The 24,867-nt window shown below is 40.2% G+C and overlaps 1 protein-coding gene across 1 annotated transcript in view; it reads right to left on the bottom strand.

Moving 5' to 3' along the window:
• The window catches only part of whrna (whirlin a), a 153,647-nt gene that overhangs the window by 42,741 nt on the left and 86,039 nt on the right, over positions 1 to 24,867 (bottom strand). The window contains exon 5 of the mRNA XM_075455977.1: positions 3,522 to 3,730. Coding sequence (XP_075312092.1) covers positions 3,522 to 3,730 — 209 coding nt within the window. The remainder of the gene's footprint in view (positions 1 to 3,521; positions 3,731 to 24,867) is intronic.

Genomic DNA, 24,867 nt, shown 5'->3' with positions numbered 1-24,867 from the left:
TTGAGTGAAATGACTCAAGGAGATGTCTTTACAACACAGCTGAAGAGCTCAAAGTCCAGGAGAGATAATGACTCAAACTACCGTTTCTTTCTGGGGAAGAAACAAATGTAGAAAAAAACTTCACCAATGAAAAATAGTCCCTCTTGCAAATCAAAGCTTTGTTTTTGGCTCTTCACCCTCTTAACATTTCATAATTATGTTCTCTTAATGTAATTACTTCCACCCCTGCCAGTACATGTTGAATCACCTCTCATGGATGATGTTCATTAAGTCTTTATTCATTTTGTTAGAATAAAATAGAACAAATAAAACATAGCCATGACACTCCCTTTACAACTTTACCGTTGTCGGGACAACCAGCATCTTTTGCCACACTCAGAGTGAAATCATCTTCTGGAAGGTGTTTTATAATCATTCCTTGTTTTAAATGACAGCTCTTTTTGTTGGAACCATATTTCCCACCAATCACCAGGCGTAAAAAGCCATTAAGTTCTACAATTACTCCTTTACCTCCGTTTTTTCCGATTAAAGTCTGTGCGGGTTTTTGTTTCCATCCATTAATTTCCTACCACTTAGGCGGAGGAGCAGCAACTCTTCTCTGAGCCCCTCCCAGCTGATCGAGCTTCTCACACTGTCACTAAGACTGAGCCCAGCCACCACTTGGAGGAAGCTCACTTCCACCACTTGCTTTCCTATTACTCCTCACAGCTCATGACCACAAATGAGGGACTGGAGCATAAATCAACTGGTGTTTGTCTTCGTGGAATCTACAGGAATTTATGCATCCAACATGTTAAAAAGGTGAGGAGCAAGATGAAAAGAATCCTTGGTGTGTCTAAAGTATTAAAAATGTAAAAAATTAGGGCTGGGCAACGGTTAAAATTTTTTATCTAATTAATCACATGATTTCCCTAATTAATCGCGATTAATCGCATTTGTACGCAAAATCCAAAAATGAATTCAAAAGTAGTGTATAGCTTTTAGCATTTAGCTTCATTTTAAATGTGCTGCCATATGAATGAAAGCGCCATAACATTTGTTGTGCAAACACACTTTTAACATCAGCATCTTTCTGTAGTTTTTATGTAGAAGCCTCGCTCCACTGTCTGTTTCCTTGAATGACTTGCTGCTATCAGTTGTGTGTTTTGCCTTTAAGTGATATTTTAGACTGGAACTACTACGGTGAGAAGACAATTCAACTTGGCAGTGTTATGACTTTGGTTCTGTCGACTCCGCCGTCTGGAAGAACTTTAAAATGAAAATGGCAGAGTAAAAGTTCCGTACCCTTCTCCATGTTTGGTGGATCCGCCGATTACTTTCTTTTCCGGTTCCACAGCAGACAGCAACAGACTTTTACAAAATAAAAGCCTGTGAGCTACAGACTTTTACAAAATAAAATAAATAATAAAACAAGGGTGGTCCGTGGCGCAGTGGGTTGAGCAGGCGCCCCATGTACAGAGGCTATAGTCCTCGCTTGCCCTGGTTCGAGTCCAGCATCGGATGGCTGCGTGTTGTTCCCCCTCTCTCTGCCCCCTTACTCCTGTCTCTCTGAACTATCCTATCCATTAAAGGCACAAAAGCCCCCCCCCCCCAAAAAAATACAATTTTTTTAATTTCTTCTAAAAAAAATTGAATAAATAAATAAAACCTGCGTTAATGCGCGAAAAATTAGTTATCGGCGTTAAATAATTAACAAGTTAACGCGATAATAAAGAGTCAATTCGCCCAGCCCTAGTAAAAATAAAACGAAACACTAAAATCAGAAGGATCAGTTTAACTCAAACAATTTGACCAGAAAAGCCATTATGTTCAGGAATATTTGGCCATCTCACGAGTTACAGGTTCTGACCTGCTGGGTTAATGTGCCGCATGCTGTTGAGATGATGAGAAAAATGAGTCTGCCATTTAAAGCCTTTTATTTGGTTGTGGCAAATTTGTTCCAGGTTATGAGCAGAAAAAGAGTTGATCAGGTGTGGCACTCTGACAGAAGCTGCATACTGCATGCACTTCCCGCCATATGGAAGACAGAGTCTGATCACGTAAGACCGTTAAATATTGATTTCAGTCAGAGAAGAACAAGATGTCTGTGCTGTTTTACATTCATTCTTTTTGCTGCAGCTTAAGACTCGTGCTTATCTTTCAGTGGAAGTTTACATTCCCTAAATATAATCACATTGTCGCATTACACACCACTGATGTTTATTATGAGGCTTTTTCTGCTGTGTTGACGCGACTGCTAATTGTAGTTTTTCAGCTGATGGTGGCATTTGCTGAAAAGCACAGGAAAAAAACCTTAAATCTGGAAAATGTTAATTAATTTTTACCTTTATTCAACAAACACAAGCACAAATTAAATCATTTTCAGTGGTTTTAGTCGACTAATTTCACTGCATTTAGAAAGTGTGAACAAATCCAGAACTTTATTCCTACACTGGACTAAGATCACACTGCTCTGGAAGATCCTACAATCTGCAAATTAGTTGGTGACAGGTTAGGGTATAAAAGGAGCAGCCACCAAAGGGGGCAAACTTCTAAACCTTTGTGCAGTCTTAACATTGTGTTTACTCCCCTTGTCCTATGGGTCACAAATGACCCGCCCTACCAAAGCCCCAAAATAAAGCAACTTAATGAATTTTAAATCCAAAATCTATTTTGTATGATGAAACCACCTGTTATATATCTATTTAACTCAATTCAATACATTTTTTATGTATTTTTTGTTACGCAATACAAAAAGACAATCACCAGTTTTCAGGATTACACTTTTTTTTTTTTTTTACTACAAACCAACTGTCAGTTGGACCAACAGTTTTCTTGTTTTCTCAGTTTTCTTTTACATAATAAAGGTTTATTATTGCTATTATATAAATGCAAAGTACTTACTTCTGAATTAATTATATTGAAAGGGGAAAAAAACAGCAAACTTTTTTCTGGTGTTTAAATGTTTTTATAATTCACGGGTCAAAAAAGATGAGAAATACCATTCAGGCTGATATTCGAGAAAGGTGCAAAAGCCAGTAATCTGTGTTGGTATCAAGGTGACATCTTTTCCCAACAGGTCTGTGGTTATTTATCTGAGGACTTTATCCTGCATGACATACAGCCTGGCTGCGTAGACACAGAATATGGGTGCTTAGTCTCCCAGTGAAACTGCACGGCACGTTTGAGGAGGAGGAGAGTCAGACAACAACCACAGAGTGTTGGGCACATTAAATCTTGTAAGCAGAAGGAATGAACAGTTGCCAAACAATTAAAAAGTGTTAAAGAGAGGAAGGGAGAGCGCTGAGAGTATGATGTTATCATAGAATTTTAGTCAATTTAGGAAACTAAAAATGATTTTCTTTGTACTTGTGTCTGTTGAATAAAGGCTCATATGACTTTATAAATTGCTTTGAATGTTTTTGTTGCATATTAGAAAACCTTCCAACTATTCTGGGCTTAAGATTTTTAGATACAAATTTAAGCTTTAACTTTGTTAAATGTGAAAATGCTGAGGATCCTGAGGATCAGCCAAAGCTCACCTTGCCATGCTGCTGTCGGCAGAGCTCTCTCCAATCTGTGAGCTAGCGATCCATTTGGTCTCCCCCACCACGGTCCTGGCGTGCGGCAGGCGGCCCACGTCTTTCACCGTCATCATCAGGTGCTGCGATGACTTCAGGACTCGGACCGCCTCGTCGTGCGGGATGCTCAGGAAGCTCTGGCCGTTCACCTCCAAGATCTGGTCTCCCACCTGTGGGGAAGGAGGGGAAGAGAGAGGCGTGGTGGAAGGGTCTGAGCAAGACGGCAAGGGCGGAGCAGGCAGAGACTGTCGCACGCCCAGGTTCACAGGTCAAAGGTCAGAATGAGAGGCAACGTAACAGATGGAGGTGGTGAAAACGTACAAGATCAGAGTGAGATAATTACATCGTAGGACTCAGTTCTCAGGTCAGTGAACAAAAATAATTACAACCAGGACTAAAGTATTCTCTGCTCATTGACAGGTTCAAGACCAGAGCGTTTTAATGTTTAATTCACTTTGCATCAAAGATCTCAGCCCGGAGGATGAGGCAGAAAAAGAGTAATGATGTCCTTACTAAGAGCCACCTTAGGCTGTGCTTTCTGTCTCCAATAATGAGCTGGTTTATTGTAGCTTTAAGCCTCCGGGGGGAATCAGGGATCTCCGTCGGGTTGCAACAGTTTCACAAGTATGAGTCACAACTCTGACATCGTGTACACACACTTCAGTTGATGCCCTCTCAGTATAGTAAACTTGGAGTACAAACTCTAAGAGAGGTGTTTGGGGGACAAAATCCACCTGAAAAAAGAGCTGGTCATAGTTAGGGATGGGAATCGAAAACCGGTTCTTGTTGAGAACCGGTTCCCAGTGTTTCAATTCCTTGGAATCGTTTGGCGATTTTGCAAACGATTCCCTTATCGATTCCAGTGGGCGCGAATGACGTCACCACGCAACGTTGCGTGGTGAGTCCAGTGCAGCCAGCAGTCAACAGTAAACATGGCGCCCAAGCGGTACAAACGCTCGAAAGTTTGGTTACACATCCCTAAAATAGACGACAACGGGACAACTTGCAAAGTGAATATTTCACCAAAGGGAGGAAATACTACCAACATGCAATAACTATGAATGAATGATTAACGTCGGTGAATCTGAACCCAGCAACGTTAGCAACGTTAGCATGTCCTCGGCTAACACTGCAGGTAACTAACTAACTAACTAACTAACTAACACTGCCTATCATATTAGCGACATTTGCCTCATTGTAAAACCTGCTGTTAGTAACGGTTAAGGTTAAATGAATGCCTTCTCAGGCATTACATTTAGATGAAATCATGAGAGACAGAGCCTGAGTGGGTCAGAGCCAGAGGCTGGTGGTACTACCCCCAGTTCACATCTACCTCCAGCTTCTCCTTTCACCAGAGCAGGGAAGAGTTAAATTACCCAGGCCATGATAGACCAATGTGGACCTCACCGTTGTTGGGTTTGTAAGGTCATGACTCGTGTTACTTCTAAACTAAACAAAGTTGATGCTAATCGACCGGTTTGTTGTCCTTTTTCTCCAAATGAGAATCGATAAGGGAACCGACAAAGAACCGAAGTAGCATTAAGTAGCATTTAGCAGTTTAAAAAGGTCCCAAAATGTCACTTTTAACTAAACAAACCTTCCAATCGTTTCACTTTCCTCTGCGAGCAGAAAGGACGGTAACTGCAGATTGTAGAAATGAATACATTTGAGCTTCTCGGGTGTTTTCCGGCAAACTGAGCTCAGTCGATCATGAACGCAGGTTTCTTTGGAGCACCGCAGGGGTGGTGCATTAAGTGCACGGTTCAGATGTTTTTCCCAAACAAAATTTGTGAGCCTCACTCTTACTTCCCTGCATTCTGGCAATTTTTTTATGCTGTATTGTCATCTTTTCCCCATCACTTTGACACGATCTACCGCTTTCTGTTCTTCGTTTGGCAGAGTTACTTCTGTAAATGAATATAATCTCATCAGCGACAAATGAATACATCTTTATTTATGAATAACGAGATTTCTGCTCATGTTCAAAACATTTGGCAAAAGATGGCCGCTGTGAGAAAGATGCATATTACTTTAAGATTAATTAGCAAACAGCAATACCAAAAGAAAACCTGAAATCCAGAAAAAATGAATGTTCTAATATTGGTTAGAGCTCCTACTTCTTTTTCTTTGTGGCTGCTGCATAGTTATGAAGCCGACTCCATTACCGCACCACAAGAGGAGGAGACGCTGTGCTGCTCGCTGAGATCACAGTGCTGTACATGTGTGTGGGGATGGGTTAATTACTTTTGTCACTAAATATTCAGAAGTTGAAAGACCTTTTTAAATCTATTTATATTTTGGGAGTAAGCCATGACCCAGCGCTGAAAAATTCACGCGGTTAAGAACAACAACAAAGTGTTTTCTTTCCAAAACCAAATTCTGCTACTTTTTATTTGGGGATTAGAAGTTTGCTTAAGTGCTAAATGTTAAGAGTGATTTATCACTTGTGTGCCCTACAGCTGTGCACAGCAGCCCATCTAAGACCGCTAAAGACATTCAATTAGCCTCTGCCCTAAATCATTTTTATTTTAGCAATTTCCTTGCCAATGCAAGTTACAAATAATCCAGGCCGTATACACAAAAGCAATCAATCACCGCTAACGAGCAACATTGCCGTTAGAACACACTGACGCTACAGAAAGCACTTTTAATTTGAGCTGACAGGCTGTGCTGAACCCTCGGGGACAAAAAGGCAGATTTTAACTCCAATTACAGCCTGTTTGTTCCAGCTGTTTACATTTCATAAAGGATCAGAGATGAGTCATCTATCCGCTTCTCATGGACATTTACATGTTTGACCGTCTTGGAGCTCAGTTCACGGTGAGCTCAGCTCGGCTTATCGGCACATAAATGGAAAAAGAAACATACCGATGTCGATAAAGTTTGGAGAAAAAAAAACACTGAATCATCTTGACCTGTGTTTAGATTTACCCCAGAACAGGAAATGTTTCAGACAGTTGAAGTGTAGTCATAGAATAGCAGCGACACTCAGATTATGCTCTGCTCAAATGAACTTTTTTGGTATTTAATTCTGCTAAAAACACCAGGCTACTACTGCTACAGACTACTTTGATGCTTTCTTGTCATTTCACTCAGTTTGGTACCTTCTTAAAAGCCTTAAACACCTCGATCCTGCTCCTCCTGATTCTGTTTCTGCTGGAGGTTTCTTGCTCCTCTCCACTGTCACCTTTTACATACTGAACCTCTTTGAACAGTCAGTTATTATTTCAGTTAATTTGGAATTGACTGAATTTGACTTTATTGGATTAGAACTGATTGGATTATATTTGGCCTTGAATTGGACTGTATCTTTCAAGAGCCTTGAGATGATTAGTGATGTGATTTGGTGTTATATAAATGAAGCTCAACGTAATTGAGTTGAAAAAAGGCAATGATTAATGCCAGAATGTGCCCTCTCCTGTGCCCCTTTCTCTTTAAAGTGCACCATCTTATCTGTCTCATGTACACTTTCCAGCGGCCTTGACTCAAAACAACTGAGAGAAGTCGGTGAAGAAAGATCCTGCTCCAGAGTGCACACATTCTCGCTCGAAGGTAAAAGATTACCTTTCAAACAGAGCACACAGCCAAGACAGTTATGCAATGCTTTTAGGATAATGCTTTTAATGTCCTTACATGGCCAGATCAGGGCCCAGATTTGAACCCCACAGAACTCCTGCAGTAAAACCTGAGGATCAGCCAGGAAGAATGCACTGGAAAAAATGCCCCTTCAAAAATAAGTGAAGAAAACAACAAATAAAAGATGTTTTTGCTTGAAATAAGCAAAAAAGTTAAGATTTCTTGAAATAAGATGTGATATTTAGGACTTTTGAGATAAAAGTGATCTTGAAATTAGCTTAAAAACCTCTTCAAATGTAAAAAAAAGCTTGTTTCATATGAAATCTGACTCAAAACAATTTGTTTTTAAGACTTTTTCACTTAACAAGATATTCCAGATGTATTGTCTTCAAACAAATCCCTATATCTGGCTGAAATAGTACTTGTTAGGCAGCTGTGTCTTATATTAAGTGTCATGAGATATTTTGACTAGAAATGAGACAAATATACTTGGTAAGACTTTGATTTTTTCCAGTGTGGAAGAAACTCCTCATACCCCAGTGCCTTATTGCTTGTAGTTCCCCCCCCAAAAAAAATAAATAAAAAAAAAACACTCAAGGCTGCAGAGGATGCTTCTGCAAGGTTCTTCTCAATTACAGTTCCTGGTTCGGTGAATGTCCTGATACACCACAGCTGCTTCCCACCCAGGATGGTAGAGGGCATGTTGACATGTCACAGAGAAAAAGCATGTGTAAATAATACAATTAATGATTCGGCTGCTGGATTTCTGCAGGCTGGCTCACTGTGACATTGTTATGGCTTGCAGGGAGGCTTAGTGAGAAGAGATTTCTTGTTAATATGAGAAACACCTGAGCCTTTCGCCACTTTGACAAATCAGAATGTGACTGTGCTGGAAAAAGCCTATTAACTGCAATACTGAGAAAGAGCGGGGTTTTATGCTCCAGGGCCTCCAGGGACTCTGGCTAAAGATGCCGTGCTTATATACACCCAACACACACACCACCTCTCTTTCTCTTGTCGCAGGTAGAAAGAACGCTTTAGTTGAGGAAGGAGAAAGGATTGTAGCATAAATCTGGTCTACAAACGGATGGAAACATGCGGTACATTGTGTACAGAACTGATCCTGTGTTCATAACAGGACTGATTCAGTATTTTCTAAGGTTAAACGAGTCAGACTGTATATGACAAATTAATAGGACTCTAATTATACACCGAATACGTTTTCTAACCTTGTGAGCATTATTAAATCTATTTAATTAATTACTGAGGAACAAATTTGATCATGCCAATATAGAGAATTAATCTCCCAATAGTTATCTTGATTATGATGAGATCGTTACACTGGAAAAAAATGCCCCTCCAAAAATAAGTAAGAAAAACAACAAATACAAGACGATTTTGCTTGAAATAAGCAAAATAAATCTGCCAATGGAATTAATCAAAATCGGCTTGTCAAGACTTCTTGAAATAAGATGTGATATTTGGGACTTTTGAGATGAAAGTGATCTTGAAATTAGCTTAAAAACCTCTTCAAATGTAAAAAAAAGCTTGTTTCATATGAAATCTGACTCAAAACAATTTGTCTTCAAGACTTTTTCATTTAACAAGATATTCCAGATGTATTGTCTTCAAACAAGTCCCTATATCTGGCTGAAATGGTACTTGTTAGGCAATTGTGTCTTATATTAAGTGTAATGAGATATTTTGACTATGAATGAGACAAATATACTTGGTAAGACTTTGATTTTTTCCAGTGTACACTCACATTTCCATTTACTGGGGACTTTAACCTTAACCTAAACTTACCTTGCTACGTGTCTTGACTTTTAACCTAACAAAGATGTGTCCTCACGACGCGACTGGCTGACAGACACATGCACACGCACACGCACATGCACGGAGCCTCATGTGGTTAAAGGTGAGTCACTGCTGACGTTTTTTCTCTCTATCGTCTCATTAATCGGCTCCTCCGTGTTCCCCTCCTCTCCCTCATTATACTTCTATTTGAGAGTATATTGGCCCTGTTCGGACTTACAAGAACTAAATTTTATGCACTATTCCCTGCATAACCCCCCCCCCCCCCTCGTCGTATTGCAATGACAAAGTCATCTGCAATACGACCTCTGCTCAGCGTCACCATCTGATAACACAGCAACGTTCATACTGAGAGCAAAAGCAACTAAGGCTACAGACCATGGCTCGATTGATCACAGTGGAATGCTACACACCGTTTGACTGGAACTTCCCCAATAACAATAAAAAGCTGTGAAGTATATAGCTCCAGGTGGGGCCATCAGGACCTGGCAGAGAGAGGTAATATAAGTTCAAAAATAAGAAAATGTAAGTAAAACTGTCTGAACCACGGTGGCGTCTCACTGATGTATGATTTTAAAAGCCTATTAGAGTTTTTGCCAAGAGTTTCGTTAAATGATATGTGCTGAGATGTTAAAATTAAGGACAGAAAAAAACAAAGATGACAAAGTTTCTGTAGTTAAAACCTAATAGCGCTGATTTGTCTGCTCCATAAAGCTTCACTGTAAACAGAAAGGTGTTTAAAAACGCCACATCATTTATTCTGTGTTCCTTCATTAGCATGGCACACACTGCAGTTTCAGCACATTCGCATATCTGCTCGTAACTTACTCATGCTTGCTTAAGAGCCCTTTGTGGCACCTTTCAATGCACGGGAAACCGTTTAAAAGCTGCATGTTGCCTTCGTAGCGGGAACTGAAGCACTGGCGGGACCAATGGTAAATGCTTCTGCAGCGCTCTTTGAAAAGCAGGTAAATAAGGAGGTCAGGGGGGAGGAAGGGGGGAGATACCCCAATCCCAAACCTTGCGACTGCTGTTTTTCACTTCCCTCAGTTTCTTCACTGGAAAAAATCTAAATCTTACCAAGTATATTTGTCTCATTGAGTATGTTATTACACTTGATATAAGACATAATTGCCTAACAAGTACCATTTCAGCCAGATATAGGGACTTGTTTTAATACAATACATCTTGAATATCTTGTTAAGTGAAAAAGTCTTGAAAACATCTTGTTTTGAGTCATATTTCACATGAAACAAGCTTTTTTTTTTTCATTTGAAGAGGTTTTTAAGCTAATTTCAAGATCACTTTTATCTCAAAAGTCCCAAATATCACATTTTATTTCAAGAAATCTTGACAAGCCGGTTTTCACTAGTTCCATTGGCCGATTTTTTTGCTTATTTCAAACAAAAACGTCTCGTATTTGTTGTTTTTTTAACTTATTTTTGGAGGGGCATTTTTTATAGTGTTTTGTTACTCTGCTCTACTACGGTACGTTCAAACATTTCTTTAACCCTGCGTGTCCGGCCTCAGTGTGTGTGTGATGTCTTGGGAGTGAGAAAAGGCTCATCCTGAATGTTCTAGGCCACCCCTGTTCATTTAAGAATGGGGGATGATAGCTGACCATAACCACATCAATCATAATGTCATTCTGCCATTAATACAAGGCCACTGCAGTAATGTCAGTGTTAACTGAATGTGTAAGGCATTACTCTGCTGGCAGACAAATCCACAAGCTCTGAATCTTACTCTGCAATAATAAAACACCTCAACTCAAAAGGCCTGAAACATTAGACTCAGAATGACTGACAAATAGGCGGTAAAGGATTATCAGAAAGAAGTCTCCACTGTACAGGTATTCTTCCACCAAGATGGTTTCTCCTTCTGTTGACATACCTAAATGCAAATTAAAGTGCTGCACTTGGCAAGCTGTGAGTGATGAATCATATCCCCCATCTTCTTCAGCTCACACTAATTGCTACCAAATAAAGAAAAATAAATCTGTCCTGGCTGCTTCTCAGCTCTTTTCCCTCTATGCTCTCATGAGTTTAACCAGGATCGCAGTAACGTAGTTTAGCAAATAAAGACTTTACTCAAATCCGGAAGGACGTGATGGCTGATGACATTCCTCTACTGGATGGATGTGTTTTAATACTGCGGTAAGACTAGCCATGGACTGCCTCTGAGCGATATCTGGGAATTAATGCTTTTTGATGCTTTCCAAGCAAGGAAAGGCCATAAAGAAAAGAAAAAAAACTGGAATTTCCATTGTTCAAAAAGCCATTAAACAACCGTTACACAACCAAGACGTGTACCTTCAAAGGAGCTTGAAAGAAGCTGTAAAAATGTATTGCTGACAATAGTGTGGCAGGGCTATTGTTCAGCTGTATGTGAAGCACGGACCCACAAACAGGGTCTGCAAAGAATGAAAACAGCTAAATCCGAAGTCTGCAAGGCAGACCCTGAATGAGCCATTTTAGAAAGACATTTGGTGCACAGATTAAATTAAAACGGAGCTCTTTGGCTGCAAACATTTTCACCTCGGTAATTGTTGAGCATTGAGGTGGAAATATTCTGCTTTGTTTCTGTGTGGCAGCCAGTGGTGCAAGAAGTATGAATGGATAACGCGGAGATTAGATTCCACTTAATGTCAACATATTTTGAATGCAAATGTCATGCAGTCACTCAAGGAACGGAACTAAAAACAGGCTGGCCTCTTCCACAGGACAAGTCCAAATACTTGTTTAAGTTTTGCAAGCTGTGATGTACGCAAAGCAGCGAGGAGGAGGAAATATTGCGTCCACTTTTACATGCAGTTGTTACAGAAAACATTCAAATGAACCCCTGACATCATAGCAGGCTAATGCATGTAAAGACGACTAGTTCAAAGATCCTATATATCTTTATGTTCCAATCATAAAAACAAAAGAATATAAAGGAATCATTTTATGTACAATGCAGAAAATAAGCACATGATTCTGCATTCACAACAGTACTTGACAGCTCTCAGTGCATCATGGGTAGTACAGATGGAAACACACTGCAGAGCCGTATAGGAAGAGAAAAGAGCTCCTAAAGCTCCTTTAAGCACACTGAAGCCGTTTTGTTAGATCCTTCGCCACTCTTTTCACTTAAATCTATCTTTTTTCTGTGAGTACTTTAAGACTCTGATCCCTCTTTATGTCCTTTACTTACAGAAAGAGAATCTCTCTGGATTGGATTGAGATCAACTGTATTTGAATCTCAGAATCAAATTAAGAGTGACTTAAAATCTTTCTCTGAGCATTAATCAAAGCCCGAAAAATGTATCTTGTTCATTAATCTTACATAAACGCATATCTGTTATTTTCCCATAAAAACAATCAAATGGCTTCGATGCAAGTCAAGATCACAAGTTACATCCACCTCTCCTCCGTGCCACCCCCCAAGATTAACACTTTTTAGGGAAGCATTAATCACTTCATGGGAAGACTTCATTCATAGTAATCGTTGATTGATTCCACTCAGTTTGTTCTGCTCTGAGACACGTGTGTGATGCCGCTGCAAACTGCCCGCTGAGTTTCAGGAGAAGTGTGCACGTGTCACAGGGAAAGCAACAAGTGGTGGGGGAGCGTGATGTGGAGGAAAAGATGAGCTGAGGTGGGGCACACCGCTAACTGAGCGGAGGGGAACACACTGTGCAGAAACTCTAATGCTGCACCTCTCAATGAACTACTGAATAAGCACACAGCTAATAATGGGACACATGAATCAAACAATTACCATTCATTTCGGATAGCTTTGTTTCCGTACTTCTAGTTTACTGTGTTCCGTTTGATGCATTTAATTAGTGTTTGCGAACGTACGGCCATTAACGAGGGTTACTTTCACTCTGTACTGTTGGACGCAGATGTCATGCTGAAGGTGCCTCTGCTTTGCTAACGTGCGGCTCACACTGGGCATTTGGTGGGTGTAGTTAACATATAGCTGTCCTTTTAGGAAATGTGAAATGATTTGATTTCAACGGGAACCGCGAGCCAAGGAGCCAACAGATCATTCATTAAAAAGCTCATAAAATCACTGTCATCTCTGGGTGACAACTTTCACTCGTTGTCTTCGGAAATGAAAATGACCACATGAGATTAAGTTTGTGGATGAATTGCTAGACGTCACCTCTCCCTCAAGTCTGAGATCTTCAGTGGAAATGATTAAAATTTAATAAGAAGCTTTGGCTTCCTCTCCTCTCCTTGTATTGCTCATTAATATCTGTGCAGCTCTTAACAAGCTATTCTTGATGGCTACTCCATCTCATGTCACCCCTCAACTCCCCATTTGTCTTGTTCTGACCCTCGCTGTCTACATCTCACTTACACACTTTTTTCCCCCCATTACCTGTTTTTCTTTCCTCTCACCGCACGCAGTCTGATTTCTCCTCTCTTGTCTGTAACGAAGCTCAATACAGCCATACACCATCAGGGGTTCCCCTCAGCCACCTGCCTCTCCAGCTCCTGATTCACAGATCAAGCTGCAGACGAAGCTGAATTCAATACATAGAGAAGATTTTCTCCATTCAGGTCCCTAAAACTCAATATATACAGAATATTTTACATTCTCTGAGTCTGATGGCAGGTTTCTGTAGGAGGGACTTTTAGCTGGTCATATATTGGTTGTACTCCATTTAATACTCGATATATTTAGGTAAAATGAGTCGGGTTTCCTTCAACAGTTTTTGAGCCGCAGTTTGAAGCTGCTTCTTGAGTTGTCATGTTTGGCTTGAGGTATTTTTTGCCCTTTTCAAAAAGGAAATGATGCACATCAGGGGGAATGAAAACACCTAATGCAAATACATTACGATGTACTGAAAAGGTGACTCACAAAGAATGGACACATGGTCGGCTGAAAAGAAGTCCTCAAAACTTCTCTCCATCTTTTCGTCGTATGGGACCAAGATGATTGATCTGGTTTTGTGTTCTTTTTCCAGTTTTATCACAACTTATTTGTCTTTTAATTACATCTGTGTGCAACTTGATCTATACAGACCACCATGCTGCCTGGTTTATGCCCTCAAAACCAGTTAACGGCAGTAAAACCAGATGCACATTTATGATGAAGCAGCATTTCAAACTGTAGTTTCCAATCTGCGTTGCCATTGGATGAAAACCAAGCTAAGGACACATCTTGCAGAGGTGAAGTGAAATAAGCTACGGGGCACCTTGTTGCCCAGATATTTGTTCATGTTGATGAGATGCTCCACACAGAAGCCTGTTTGAAAATATGACCAAAATGTCCCAAATCTGTTGTAAACATGACTGGTAACAGTCAGTGGGGTCACATGGCACTGAAAGGAGCAGATTATTGGCTAAATTACAATAAGACTGAGTTATTAAGTGCATGTAGACACCTTAATCTGACAAGAAATTGGATCGGATCGGATTAAGACCCCAAGATAACTCGGTTGAAAGTCAAATTAAACCTGCTTGTAGACGCTGAAGCACGTGGTGAATCAGACTTTGCGTTCTGCGCATGCTCCAGATTTTTTCCCGGGGTCGTGACCCGGAAGTCAAAGAAGACGATATTACTGATGTCGCCACCGTCGGAAAGAAAAACACCGCGATGGAGAATGCTCCGTTGGGCATCGCGTTTGTGCAACAAGCAGCTCATCACAGACCAAATGTAGAGGGACGTAGCTTCATCTTTCTCTTCATTCGCCATCTTTCTCGAGTTTGGTTGTTGTTGTTGGTGGTGAAGAGGTCAACAGGAAGTGGCTCTATTAGCAACAGTTGGAATGGGTACAGCGCCACCTATCATACTGGGGTATGACACGCTTTGTGCCTATGATCCGATTCATTCACCACCATATATCCAAGGACAATAACCCTTGCTCAACTCATTCTTATTGTAATTTAGCCAATTATCGGATCCTTTCAGTGTCATGTGACCCCACTGAGTGCCATCCAGTGAAAAGATTAAGATTAAGATCAGATTTATTGTCATGTACAGGGAAATACACAGAATTTCTCAACAGGTGCCATCCAGGTTGGCACCTGTTGAACACACTCATGGAGACAGATGCCAGAACGGTGGGCAGCCATTTACAGCGCCCGGGGAGGTATGGGGGTATGGTGCCTTGCTCAAGACCGTGGCAAGGAGGTGGACCGACACCCCTCCAGCTGTCAGTTTCACCAATCTTTGAGCAGTGAGAGTGGGAATCAAACCGCCAACCTTCCGGTTATTGGACGACCCGCTATAACCACTGAGCCACGGTCATTAGCGGCCAGTTTATTTTCATACACCAGAGTTAGTTAATGGTAGAGAAAGTTCATATTGATTGTCTTATGATGTGATTCAAAGTCAGAATCTTTAGCCTTATGGCGCTTTATCAAAAAAGAAAAAGGAAAAAGGTTCAGTGTGACAAACACATTCCACAGAGAAGGTAACTCTGAAGTAATAAATACACACAGATACATCTGAGTGCTTAATTCCCTTAGAGGATTGCACCTCTGAAGGTGTGAACTGAAGGTGTGCTCAGTGATGTTTGCAGCTCTTGAAGAGCACACCGCTTGCTTTGCAGTTGCAGTCCTTACGTCTCATTTCTGATTACCGTAGTTGGAAGTTCTTTTTTTCGTTCTTGGTCATTTCAAGCACATTTTTCCATAAACCTGGATGTGAAGACTGCTGTCATTAGTCTCTCCTGTTGCTGAAGTATTTTCTAACACTGAATACCAGGAGGCACAATCTGTAATCCAAAAAACAAACACACGTAAGTGGAAACAAGGCGTAACTAGGTCACATCTTCGCTGCGTTGCCTGAGAGACGCCAGCGGTAGGAACCACACTCCTCGGTGAGTGTTTATGAGCATATTTTGCCCATAAACACGATTCTGATTGAAAAAGTTTCAATTTTATGATGCGGCCCATGATCCTGCTTAGGATTTACACGATTCATTTAACTGAGTAAATACTTCAGACGTGTAACTTATCAAGGCGCTTTATTACGACCTGATTCGTGTTTGCTCCACTTTTCACACAAAATAAAAATCCATAAATTAATATACACACATATACACGTTTCAAAAATGTCCTTAAAAGCAACTGCTGGCCTCCAGAAACATAAAGTCAGTTTCTTCTTTTCTTTTTTTTCCCCCAACTCAATTGAACCACTGTGTTCCAAATTACTAAACATTGGCTTTCTGTTAACTGTGCTACAGGGTTTTCTTGTTTTTCCTCCTCCATTAATACGATTGCAGAGCTTACAGAAAGCTTTCATGTCTGTTGTGATTAAATTGTTTGCTGAACTCAGCACGACTCTGCTGAAACTTACTTCTGAACTACATGCTATTCCTTATCGTTAAACCTGCTGTCGCACGGGTCATTCATACTCGTCTATTATGCGGTTCTGATGTAAACATGAGACTGACATGACATGTCTCATGTAATCTGCACATTACTGGTTAGTCAGTTTAATCTTAAATAAACAGGGTCAGTATTAATACGTGAGCAGATTGAGGATTATAAGTGACATGTGGGGGCCTCACTGTTACAAAGTCTGATATATCTCAGTAATTTCAATTATGTATAAGGTTGGGATTTTAAAGGGATAGTTCGACTCTTTTGACATGAAGCTGTATGACATCCCATATTAAAAATATCATTTATGAACATGTTCTTACCCCCTGCTGCGTCCTGTGAGCAGAGTTCCAGCCTCGTTTTGGTGTTGACGAAGGTAGTCCGGCTAGTTGGCTGGGGTCCCGAAAAATAAAGCGTTTTGCTTCTCAAAACAATATGCGTTCAAAAGAGTAATACATTTGCGTCACAAAATCGTTCCTCCAGAAAAAGTCAGACCTCACAATCGCTTGCCGCTATTTTTGCCTCCCTTCCTATCAATGCGTTTAGCCACCTAGCGATAGCCGCGCCTGTTACGGTGTTTGCTGTTCGGAAGCAGGGGACTGCTCGGTCTGCACAGTTTACACAGCCTGTAGTGATATGAAGGGAGAGAAAATAGCGCCAAGTGATTGTGAGGTCTGACTTTTTCTGGAGGGACGATTTTGTGATGCAAATGTATTACTCTGTTGAACGCATATTGTTTTGAGAAGCAAAACGCTTTTTTTTTTAAACCCCAGCCAACTAGCCGGACTACCTTCATCAACGCCAAAACGAGGCTGGAACTCTGCTCACAGGACGCAGCAGGGGGTAAGAAAATGTTCATAAATGATTTTGCTAATATGGGATGTCATACAGCTTCATGTCAAAAGAGGCGAACTATCCCTTTAAGATTCCTCAACTGTTATTTTTCAATGTTTCATCTTTGCTAACTCGTACATCCACGTATTGATAAATGTCTTTTGAAAACTTTGACCTGCTGTGGCTCTTTCAATGCGAGCTGATCGGTGAAGCAGGAGGAACGTCTTAATGATGCCACCTGAGCAGCGGTGGAGCAGCGGTGGAGCGGAGCGCAGGGAGACGAGCTGAGCAGAATCCCAGAGAACAAATTTGACAGTCAGATCCTGCCTGAGCATACTCATGTCACACTAAACCAGACTTCATCCCTCAACCATACATTGCAGTGTTACCCTCGAGGCCAAAAGCAAAAGATCAGACCACCAAGAATTCCTTCTGCTGCACAGGAAGTCGTGGTTGCAAACTTTCCCTCCGTGCCATCAGGAAGATAACATTTATTATTGGGACTGAAATATTTTCACAACTACTGGATGATTCACCATTAAAGTTATATCAGTTGGCTGTTTCCATACAATTATAGAACTGCAAAAACTGCCATGAAATTTTGTGAACTGGCGATGGCTTTACTTTTTATATGGCATCATATTCACCAGCATCAGTTGTAATTTGTATTAAAATAAAGTTTGAACATGCAAAACTAAGGTGGCATTCAGGAAAAAGACCTGATCCTGAATGCTGGAGGTCCAAAGACAGGTCTGGGCTGAGTGTCAGGTTGTTATTGAGACTTACCGCCTACTCTGGACTTTTACCAGGAGGCAGCAAAAGTCATCCTCCAGCCGGAAGGTCGATGGTTCAACTGCCAGCGTGTAAATGTGTCAAAATGTCTCCGGCAGCCCCACACTCAGGTTCACTGGTGGGCAATTGGACAGAAAAGGTGCAGAATACAGTATCGAGATGGCTGTATTCAGGACTTTTTCTCTTTTAGTTGTTGCTGCTTTCTGTCTTTTAAGTAAAGAGGCCATTTAAGTTTATTCCCACCATCAGCAACAGAAGCAGCAGACTATTAGGAAGCTAATCTAACTGAATAAATTCCAGAAAAATCTGTGGCTTCGTGGTCTTGGATAGTAAGACATAATAGCAAAGTGTGTGAGGAGGCGTTGGTCTCATAGAAAAAGTAAATGACTTTCAACAAATTCTGTGCATGTTCACACAGCAGTTTCTAAGAATTTGCATCTATAGTCCACATGCAACATACTTTTTGGCCCTTGAAAATTATATTTTTTATAAAAACTTTGGCCAGGGTAAAGCTACTTAAAAAGTGCTTGCAGATAAGAGGATGCAGATTTTTTGTCTTGTGCCGTCAGATTCTGTGCTGCTATCTCCTTGGTTTGAAATCAGAATATAGCTCAACATCCCCTTAATTAACATGGCGATGGGATATGCCTTTCAGATAGGGGTGTTTATTAGTGGTTAATTTGGTTACTCCCTGCTACGGTATATTAAAGCGTACAAAAACCGACAGCGTTGTCGGTTTTTGTTACAAGACCTGATCAGACCTCTTTTCGGTGGAACAACCAGGAGAACGGAACAGCTGCTGCTGCAGAATAATGAGAGAATCTTCTGGGTTGTATTTGAGTGAGCCGCTTCCCTCACACATTGAGAGGAAGACAACTGTAATGATATCGCCTGTCAGAGCTGTCAGAGAACTTGTGCGCACACTAACACATTCAGCAGGCAAGGAGGGATCTTACATAAGAGTGAACACTTTTGGACTGTCAAGACATGATTTGGAAAGTAATAAGGAAAGTATGAAGCACTTGTACCATGTGTATAGAGGCCTAGAGTTAGCTGTCACTGTAGAGCTTCTGTTGCTCTGGTTGTGTCTTGCTTTTCGTTATGAACTTCTATAGCTGCTGCTGCACAGATGGGACTTTTTTTTCTTCCTTAGAACAAGAAAGTATCTATATAAATCTGTATAAAAGTATCTGTATCTGTATAAAAAAGAAGGTATCTGTGGAAAGTCTTGTTTCTTCGCACGACAGAAACCCACAGACCCTCAAACAAGTTCTTAAAGAGAGGCTACCAGGTGAGCCTCACCTGTTAAAATCAGAAACAAGTATGCAGACTCCCTCGAGATAAAGGTATTTGTTCATTGGATGATTTAAAGCTGTTGCTAAGAAAGTAAAAAACTAACAAACAGCAAAGTGAATTCATCCAATGATTTCTTCAGCTGTGCTGCAAATAGAACAGAACAGGATGTGCTTTTTTACTGCAAAAATAATGAATTCTAATTCCTTTTTTTTAATGACCCACTTTTATCGATTCTTTATAATTCAAAATCATTTTCTTCTTTGGTATTAAAGTATTCGATCCACATTAAAGCAGCAACACATGCAAACAGCACAACAAACTCGTGACTTCCACATGTAGGTCAATTCTAACTAAATCCGAGCTTTCTGCACGCAGGTTCATTTAGGCCCCGAGAAAATCAATGCTGTTAATTAGCCTCAAAGTGCTGCAGTGAGGATTCTGCACAAGTGTGTGTGGCACTGAGGATTCTGCACAATGTGGCACTGAGGATTCTGCACACACTGGAAAAAATGCCCCTCCAAAAATAAGTAAAAAAACAACAAATACAAGATGTTTTTGCAGATTTCGATAAACTACACATTTCCCAAAATGTATGGCCACGATGAAGCAAACACGTGCTTCAACTTTTAGCATTTTGTGAGAGCGAGCAAGTCTTATCAGCCTTTACTCTGCTACAAGTATGAAGTGTTTTCCTATCTGAACTCAGACAAACACGTGCTACCAAGACATGTTTTGTCAAAAGAGAGATGAAACCGAGTGAGCATTTGTTCCCTCTGCATTGTTGCCTTTTTCACTGAGAGATGTCCATTTACGCTGCCATTCAGTTTGGAAACATGACCACCAAAGAACAGTTACCCACCCTCCCAGAGAATGTGCAGCTTGCATTAAAGAATGGCACCTACTCAAAACCCTTTGCATTTGTCCTCCATCTCCATCCGTGTGATGGAGCAGTGGCTGTGACTTTGTATTTAGTGCCAAAAAAGATGTGATACAATTACCAGCATTTGGCTCAATAGGCGATTGGTAATGTGGAGAGAGCTCTGCTGGAGTCCCGTCACAGAGAAACAGATGGGCTGTTCCTGCTGCTTTAGTGTGACTCCTAATGTAAGAGAGCATGTCAGTGTGCATTCACTCTGAGAGCAAGCGTGTGTATTAGGGAAAATAAAGGCATGCAAAACTCCAAAACTGTGTCTTTTAATCAGTCTAAATAAATTCAAGTTATCCAATGTGACTTGTGGCATTCAGCAGATCATTCATAGGTGCTCAACCCTCTTCCCTTTGACTTCTCCCTGGGTGTGACATCCCAGCTACAGGTGTTAGGGTGTGCCCATTGGACAAGAACAAGCACGCAAATAGCTGCAAACTCTGCAAGAGATTCGTTTTAGATTTCCTTTAGTCAATTAAGAATAACACGGTGGGGCAGCAGGGACCGAAATGCTCTCATCTGGGACCGAAATACATTTTACACAAATGGAGAAGATTTCCCTCAACACACCCTTTTCCTTCTGCTGTTGTTGTGCAACAGCAGAGCCTCCCGGCTTTGCCAGGTGCCAAATTTAGCACATGCTTTGTTTTGTACTTTTTTGGGGGCAGTAAACTGTCACATTGTCCCTCTGCTCAACACTCAGTGTTCATGTTCATCTTATAAAAGTCTATAGAAGTGAACACAATACAAATGCAAAACACAGTCAAGAGCAAAACAAAAGGGGGAACCATAACGGCATATCTTTATGGGCAGAACAGCGTTTGTTATATCTCTTCAGTGGTTTGGGAAATGAGGATACCCAGCTGCATGTCAACAAACCAAACTGTGATCAATGACCCCTTAGATAGCAGTCACACTTTTCTGTTGTGAGTATATCCCGCTGTGTCATTTGTATTTGAACATCATATTTATAAAAGCGGGAAAGAAGGAGCAGCCTTCTTATGCATATATACACACACAATGTCAAGAATGAACTGAAAGAAATGACTTGCTCTGCCTTGAATGTGCTCTCCAGCTGAGCAGCCAGAAATATCACGGCACACCTTTTCCCACTTCAGACAGAACAAACACCGAGGCACAGCTTCTCCTGCTGAGTGCAAACGTGGATGTACTGTACTATGGAAGCACGGGGCTTTGATATTTTCTTTCTGCAGTGTAGGGATCATCCTGTTTTATGGCATGAATGAATTGTTTACAGGGACAGACACAAGGGTAAGGACACTGCAAGCAAATTACTTTTGCAATGCTTTAACTTATTTTTAGCTGATGTCAGCTCGTTTGGTTTTGTGCACCCACTGGCACCAAGGACAGGCACACACCTGTTATTCTTTAGCCACGGATTGAATCAGCACGATGTGTCTTTACCAAGCTGCCAGCTCACTGCTGTGTGTATATAAGCTAACGCTGGCTGCAACGCACAAATGTAAATGTAGTTCTCGAGCAGATATTTAGGAAGGAGCCTGTTCGTGGAAAAGGGATAAACCTTGTACTACTTGGCAGTGGTTAACAGGGATGTCTTTTTACTTGGCTTTAGAAAAGATGAGCGACACCGTGAAAAATAAGCTTGACAAGTTTTGAAAAATCTGGAAGGTTTTCTGTAATTTCCTAGAGAAAAATTATATTGAAGTAGATGGCTGATATGAAGATTTATCCATCTTTTCTTACTATCTTGATTTAGTATACACATTTAGACCTTTACATATATGTATATGTGCGTGTATATATAGATATACGCATTTATTTATTCACATATTTTTCATTTATTTATCTCTCTACCACCATGATTCCTACACAAGCAATGATATTTTGTTTTGTGGTTAAAAACATCCCTTTTTTTCTTCTTCTTCTTCCATTTATTTATTTATTAATTTTATTTAATAATCATTATTGCTATTACTATCGTTGTTGTTTTTTCTTGTTTGTACCTTCTTGTTCACCGTTTGTAAATTAACAAAATGTCCAATAAACATATGTTAAAAAAAAAAGATATTTAGGGTCTTATCTCACATAGTCAAAATCCCTTTTGTGGGACTGTCCTTTCAAAAAATGACTTTCATAGCATTCTGGCTTCATTATACTCCTCAAAGTGCAAAAAGAGACATGGCCCAGAGAAAATGTAACAAAGCAAAGTAACAAAGGGATCCTGGTCAATATCCAACCTATTACAGCAGACCCACCAAGGCAGCTCATGGGTTGAAATTTCACGTTCTATTTCATACCCTTTTATCTCTTACTGTGAGCTAAAGTGAATCAAGCTAAATTTTCTCCTGAACCCTCCCCAGTGGCTTGAAATGCTCGGTGTGTTCGGAAATGCTTTTTAAGAGGAGTGAAAGGAGTGAACAACTCTAACATCAGTGGCTGGTCTGCATCACGTATGAGTATTCAGTCTCATAACAGCCTATGGGTATCGGATCAAATGATGAAGTACATATAATGGGCCCAGAATGCCGTGCACATCTGTTCTAAAGGAAGTCTGCACTGGAAAAAATCTAAATCTTACCAAGTATATTTGTCTCATTGAGTATCTCATTACACTTGATATAAGATACAATTGCCTAACAAGTACCATTTCAGCCAGATATAGGGACTTGTTTTAATACAATACATCCTGAATATCTTGTTAAGTGAAAAAGTCTTGAAAACATCTTGTTTTGAGTCATATTTCACATGAAACAAGCTTTTTTTTCATTTGAAGAGGTTTTTAAACTAATTTCAAGATCACTTTTAACTCAAAAGTCCCAAATATCACATTTTATTTCAAGAAATCTTGACAAGGCGATTTTCACTAGTTCCATTGGCATATTTTTTTTCCTTATTTCAAGCAAAAACGTCTTGTGTTTGTTGGTTTTTTTACTTATTTTAGGAGGGGCATTTTTTCCAGTGTGCTGGCCATTTCCTCTTGTGATGCTTTAGACTTGGAAACTTAACCTCAAACCATTTACATTTTGTTTGGTGGCAGTAATTTGCACAAACAGTTGCGATGAAAATAATAATATCGTCTGCAATGATATGTTGTCTCTTACCCCCACTTTTGCCAGCGGAAGCACTTGCACACATAATTCTGAAGTTTCTTGGTCATATAGTGCTTCTTTTGTTCTGCTTTTTAGAAAATAAGCTAAAAGCAGTCAGACATATCTTCTAAAATTTGAGTAAACACAAGATGTCTTCGCTGGCAGGATCCTAAAAGACTGCCTTCACCCATCCTTCAGACTGTTCACCATGCTGCCTTCTGGTAGGCGGTATAGAAGCATCCGGTCTCGCACTCGCAGAATGGAGAACAGTTTCTATCCTAAGGCCATCAGGCTCTTAAATGGACTATAACGCACTCTCATCACTTTCACACTCGACACTTTACACATGCCTACCTCCACTGCTGTTTGCACCACAACATGCAATATTGCACAATATTGTATTTTTAACTTGTGTTTCTAGGTTAGTATAGGTCTTAGATTAGCATAGGCTATTATGTGTATTACATGTTCAGTATAGCTCTAGTAATTAGCATAAAATGTATATTTTGTCGTATCCATATTGCCTATTTATTGTTATTGTTAGAGTACTTATGTCAGGTCATGTTACGGCATGTTATGTCTCGTTATGGTAGTTGCTGTACGGTGTCCTGTCCTCAGAATTTCAGTGCCCAGTCCGACTCTGTTGTTCCCTGCTGCAATGCTTTTATTTTATGTAAAGCACTTTGAATTGTTTGTACATGAAATGTGCTATACAAATAAATTTGATTTGATTTGATTTGTTGTTCTGTGCATCTGACAATAAAAGACTTGAAACTTGAAACTGGAAATACTTCTCACTTACTTCCCTTAGTTTTTCTTTTTTCCTGTATTGGCATCACAGTGGGCTTAACCTTCTCCTCCCAGCTCTAATTGAATTAGACTGAACCAGGTAGATGTCAACAAAAGGCCAGGCGGCTGGGCTGACCTTTCTTCTCCTTAAAGTGTTTGGTTACACACTGCAGTGTGTAGTGTGTACGTGGGAAGAGGTGTAATACGTTAGATTTTTAGTAACTGGACAAGTATGTCCTGCATTTATGTCCTACCTGTTCTATATGCACACCCAGAAAAAATAAATAATTAAAATAAAATTATTTTAAAGCTCCTTTTCTTTACTGCTGAAAGGCAAATATTGTAGTGACAACGGTTGCAACGGGGCGGAAAATTTCCGGTAAATTTCCATGTTAAGCTTGGGAATTTTGGATATATTCCATATTGGAAACTTTCCATGGGAATAATGGGAATTATGGGAACTAATGGGAATTTAGGAGAACTAACTGGGAATATATTATATCCAAGCATAAATATAAACAGAAGTCATAAGAAAACATCCATACAAAATGTTTTCAACAGATATTTCAACAGATTTATTTGTAAGTAGAGTAGAACACGTTCTAATTACTTGTTTCATGGATGAACAAAAACAGTAGTGTTGGGTTCAATATTACCCATCCCCTAACCCCACTCATTCAAAAATGTACTCCCCCCCCCATCCAAAAATCTCCACAAAGTCCCATTCAAAATGTTAAATGAAAAATGCCACTCTTCCTCCAAAACGTCCCATTAAACATGCAAATCTTCCTTCAAGCAATCCTCTGCATTTTTGCTCAGTCAATAGACTCAAAACTTACTTCACTTAGTTAAGTCCACAGGCTCAAATGTGGGCCTTCAATAGTCTT

Source organism: Odontesthes bonariensis, chromosome 22 (assembly GCF_027942865.1).
Source record: "Odontesthes bonariensis isolate fOdoBon6 chromosome 22, fOdoBon6.hap1, whole genome shotgun sequence".
Taxonomy (NCBI): Eukaryota; Metazoa; Chordata; class Actinopteri; order Atheriniformes; family Atherinopsidae; genus Odontesthes; species Odontesthes bonariensis.
Note: the sequence above shows the minus strand (reverse complement) of the source record. Positions and strands in the feature narration are given on the sequence as shown.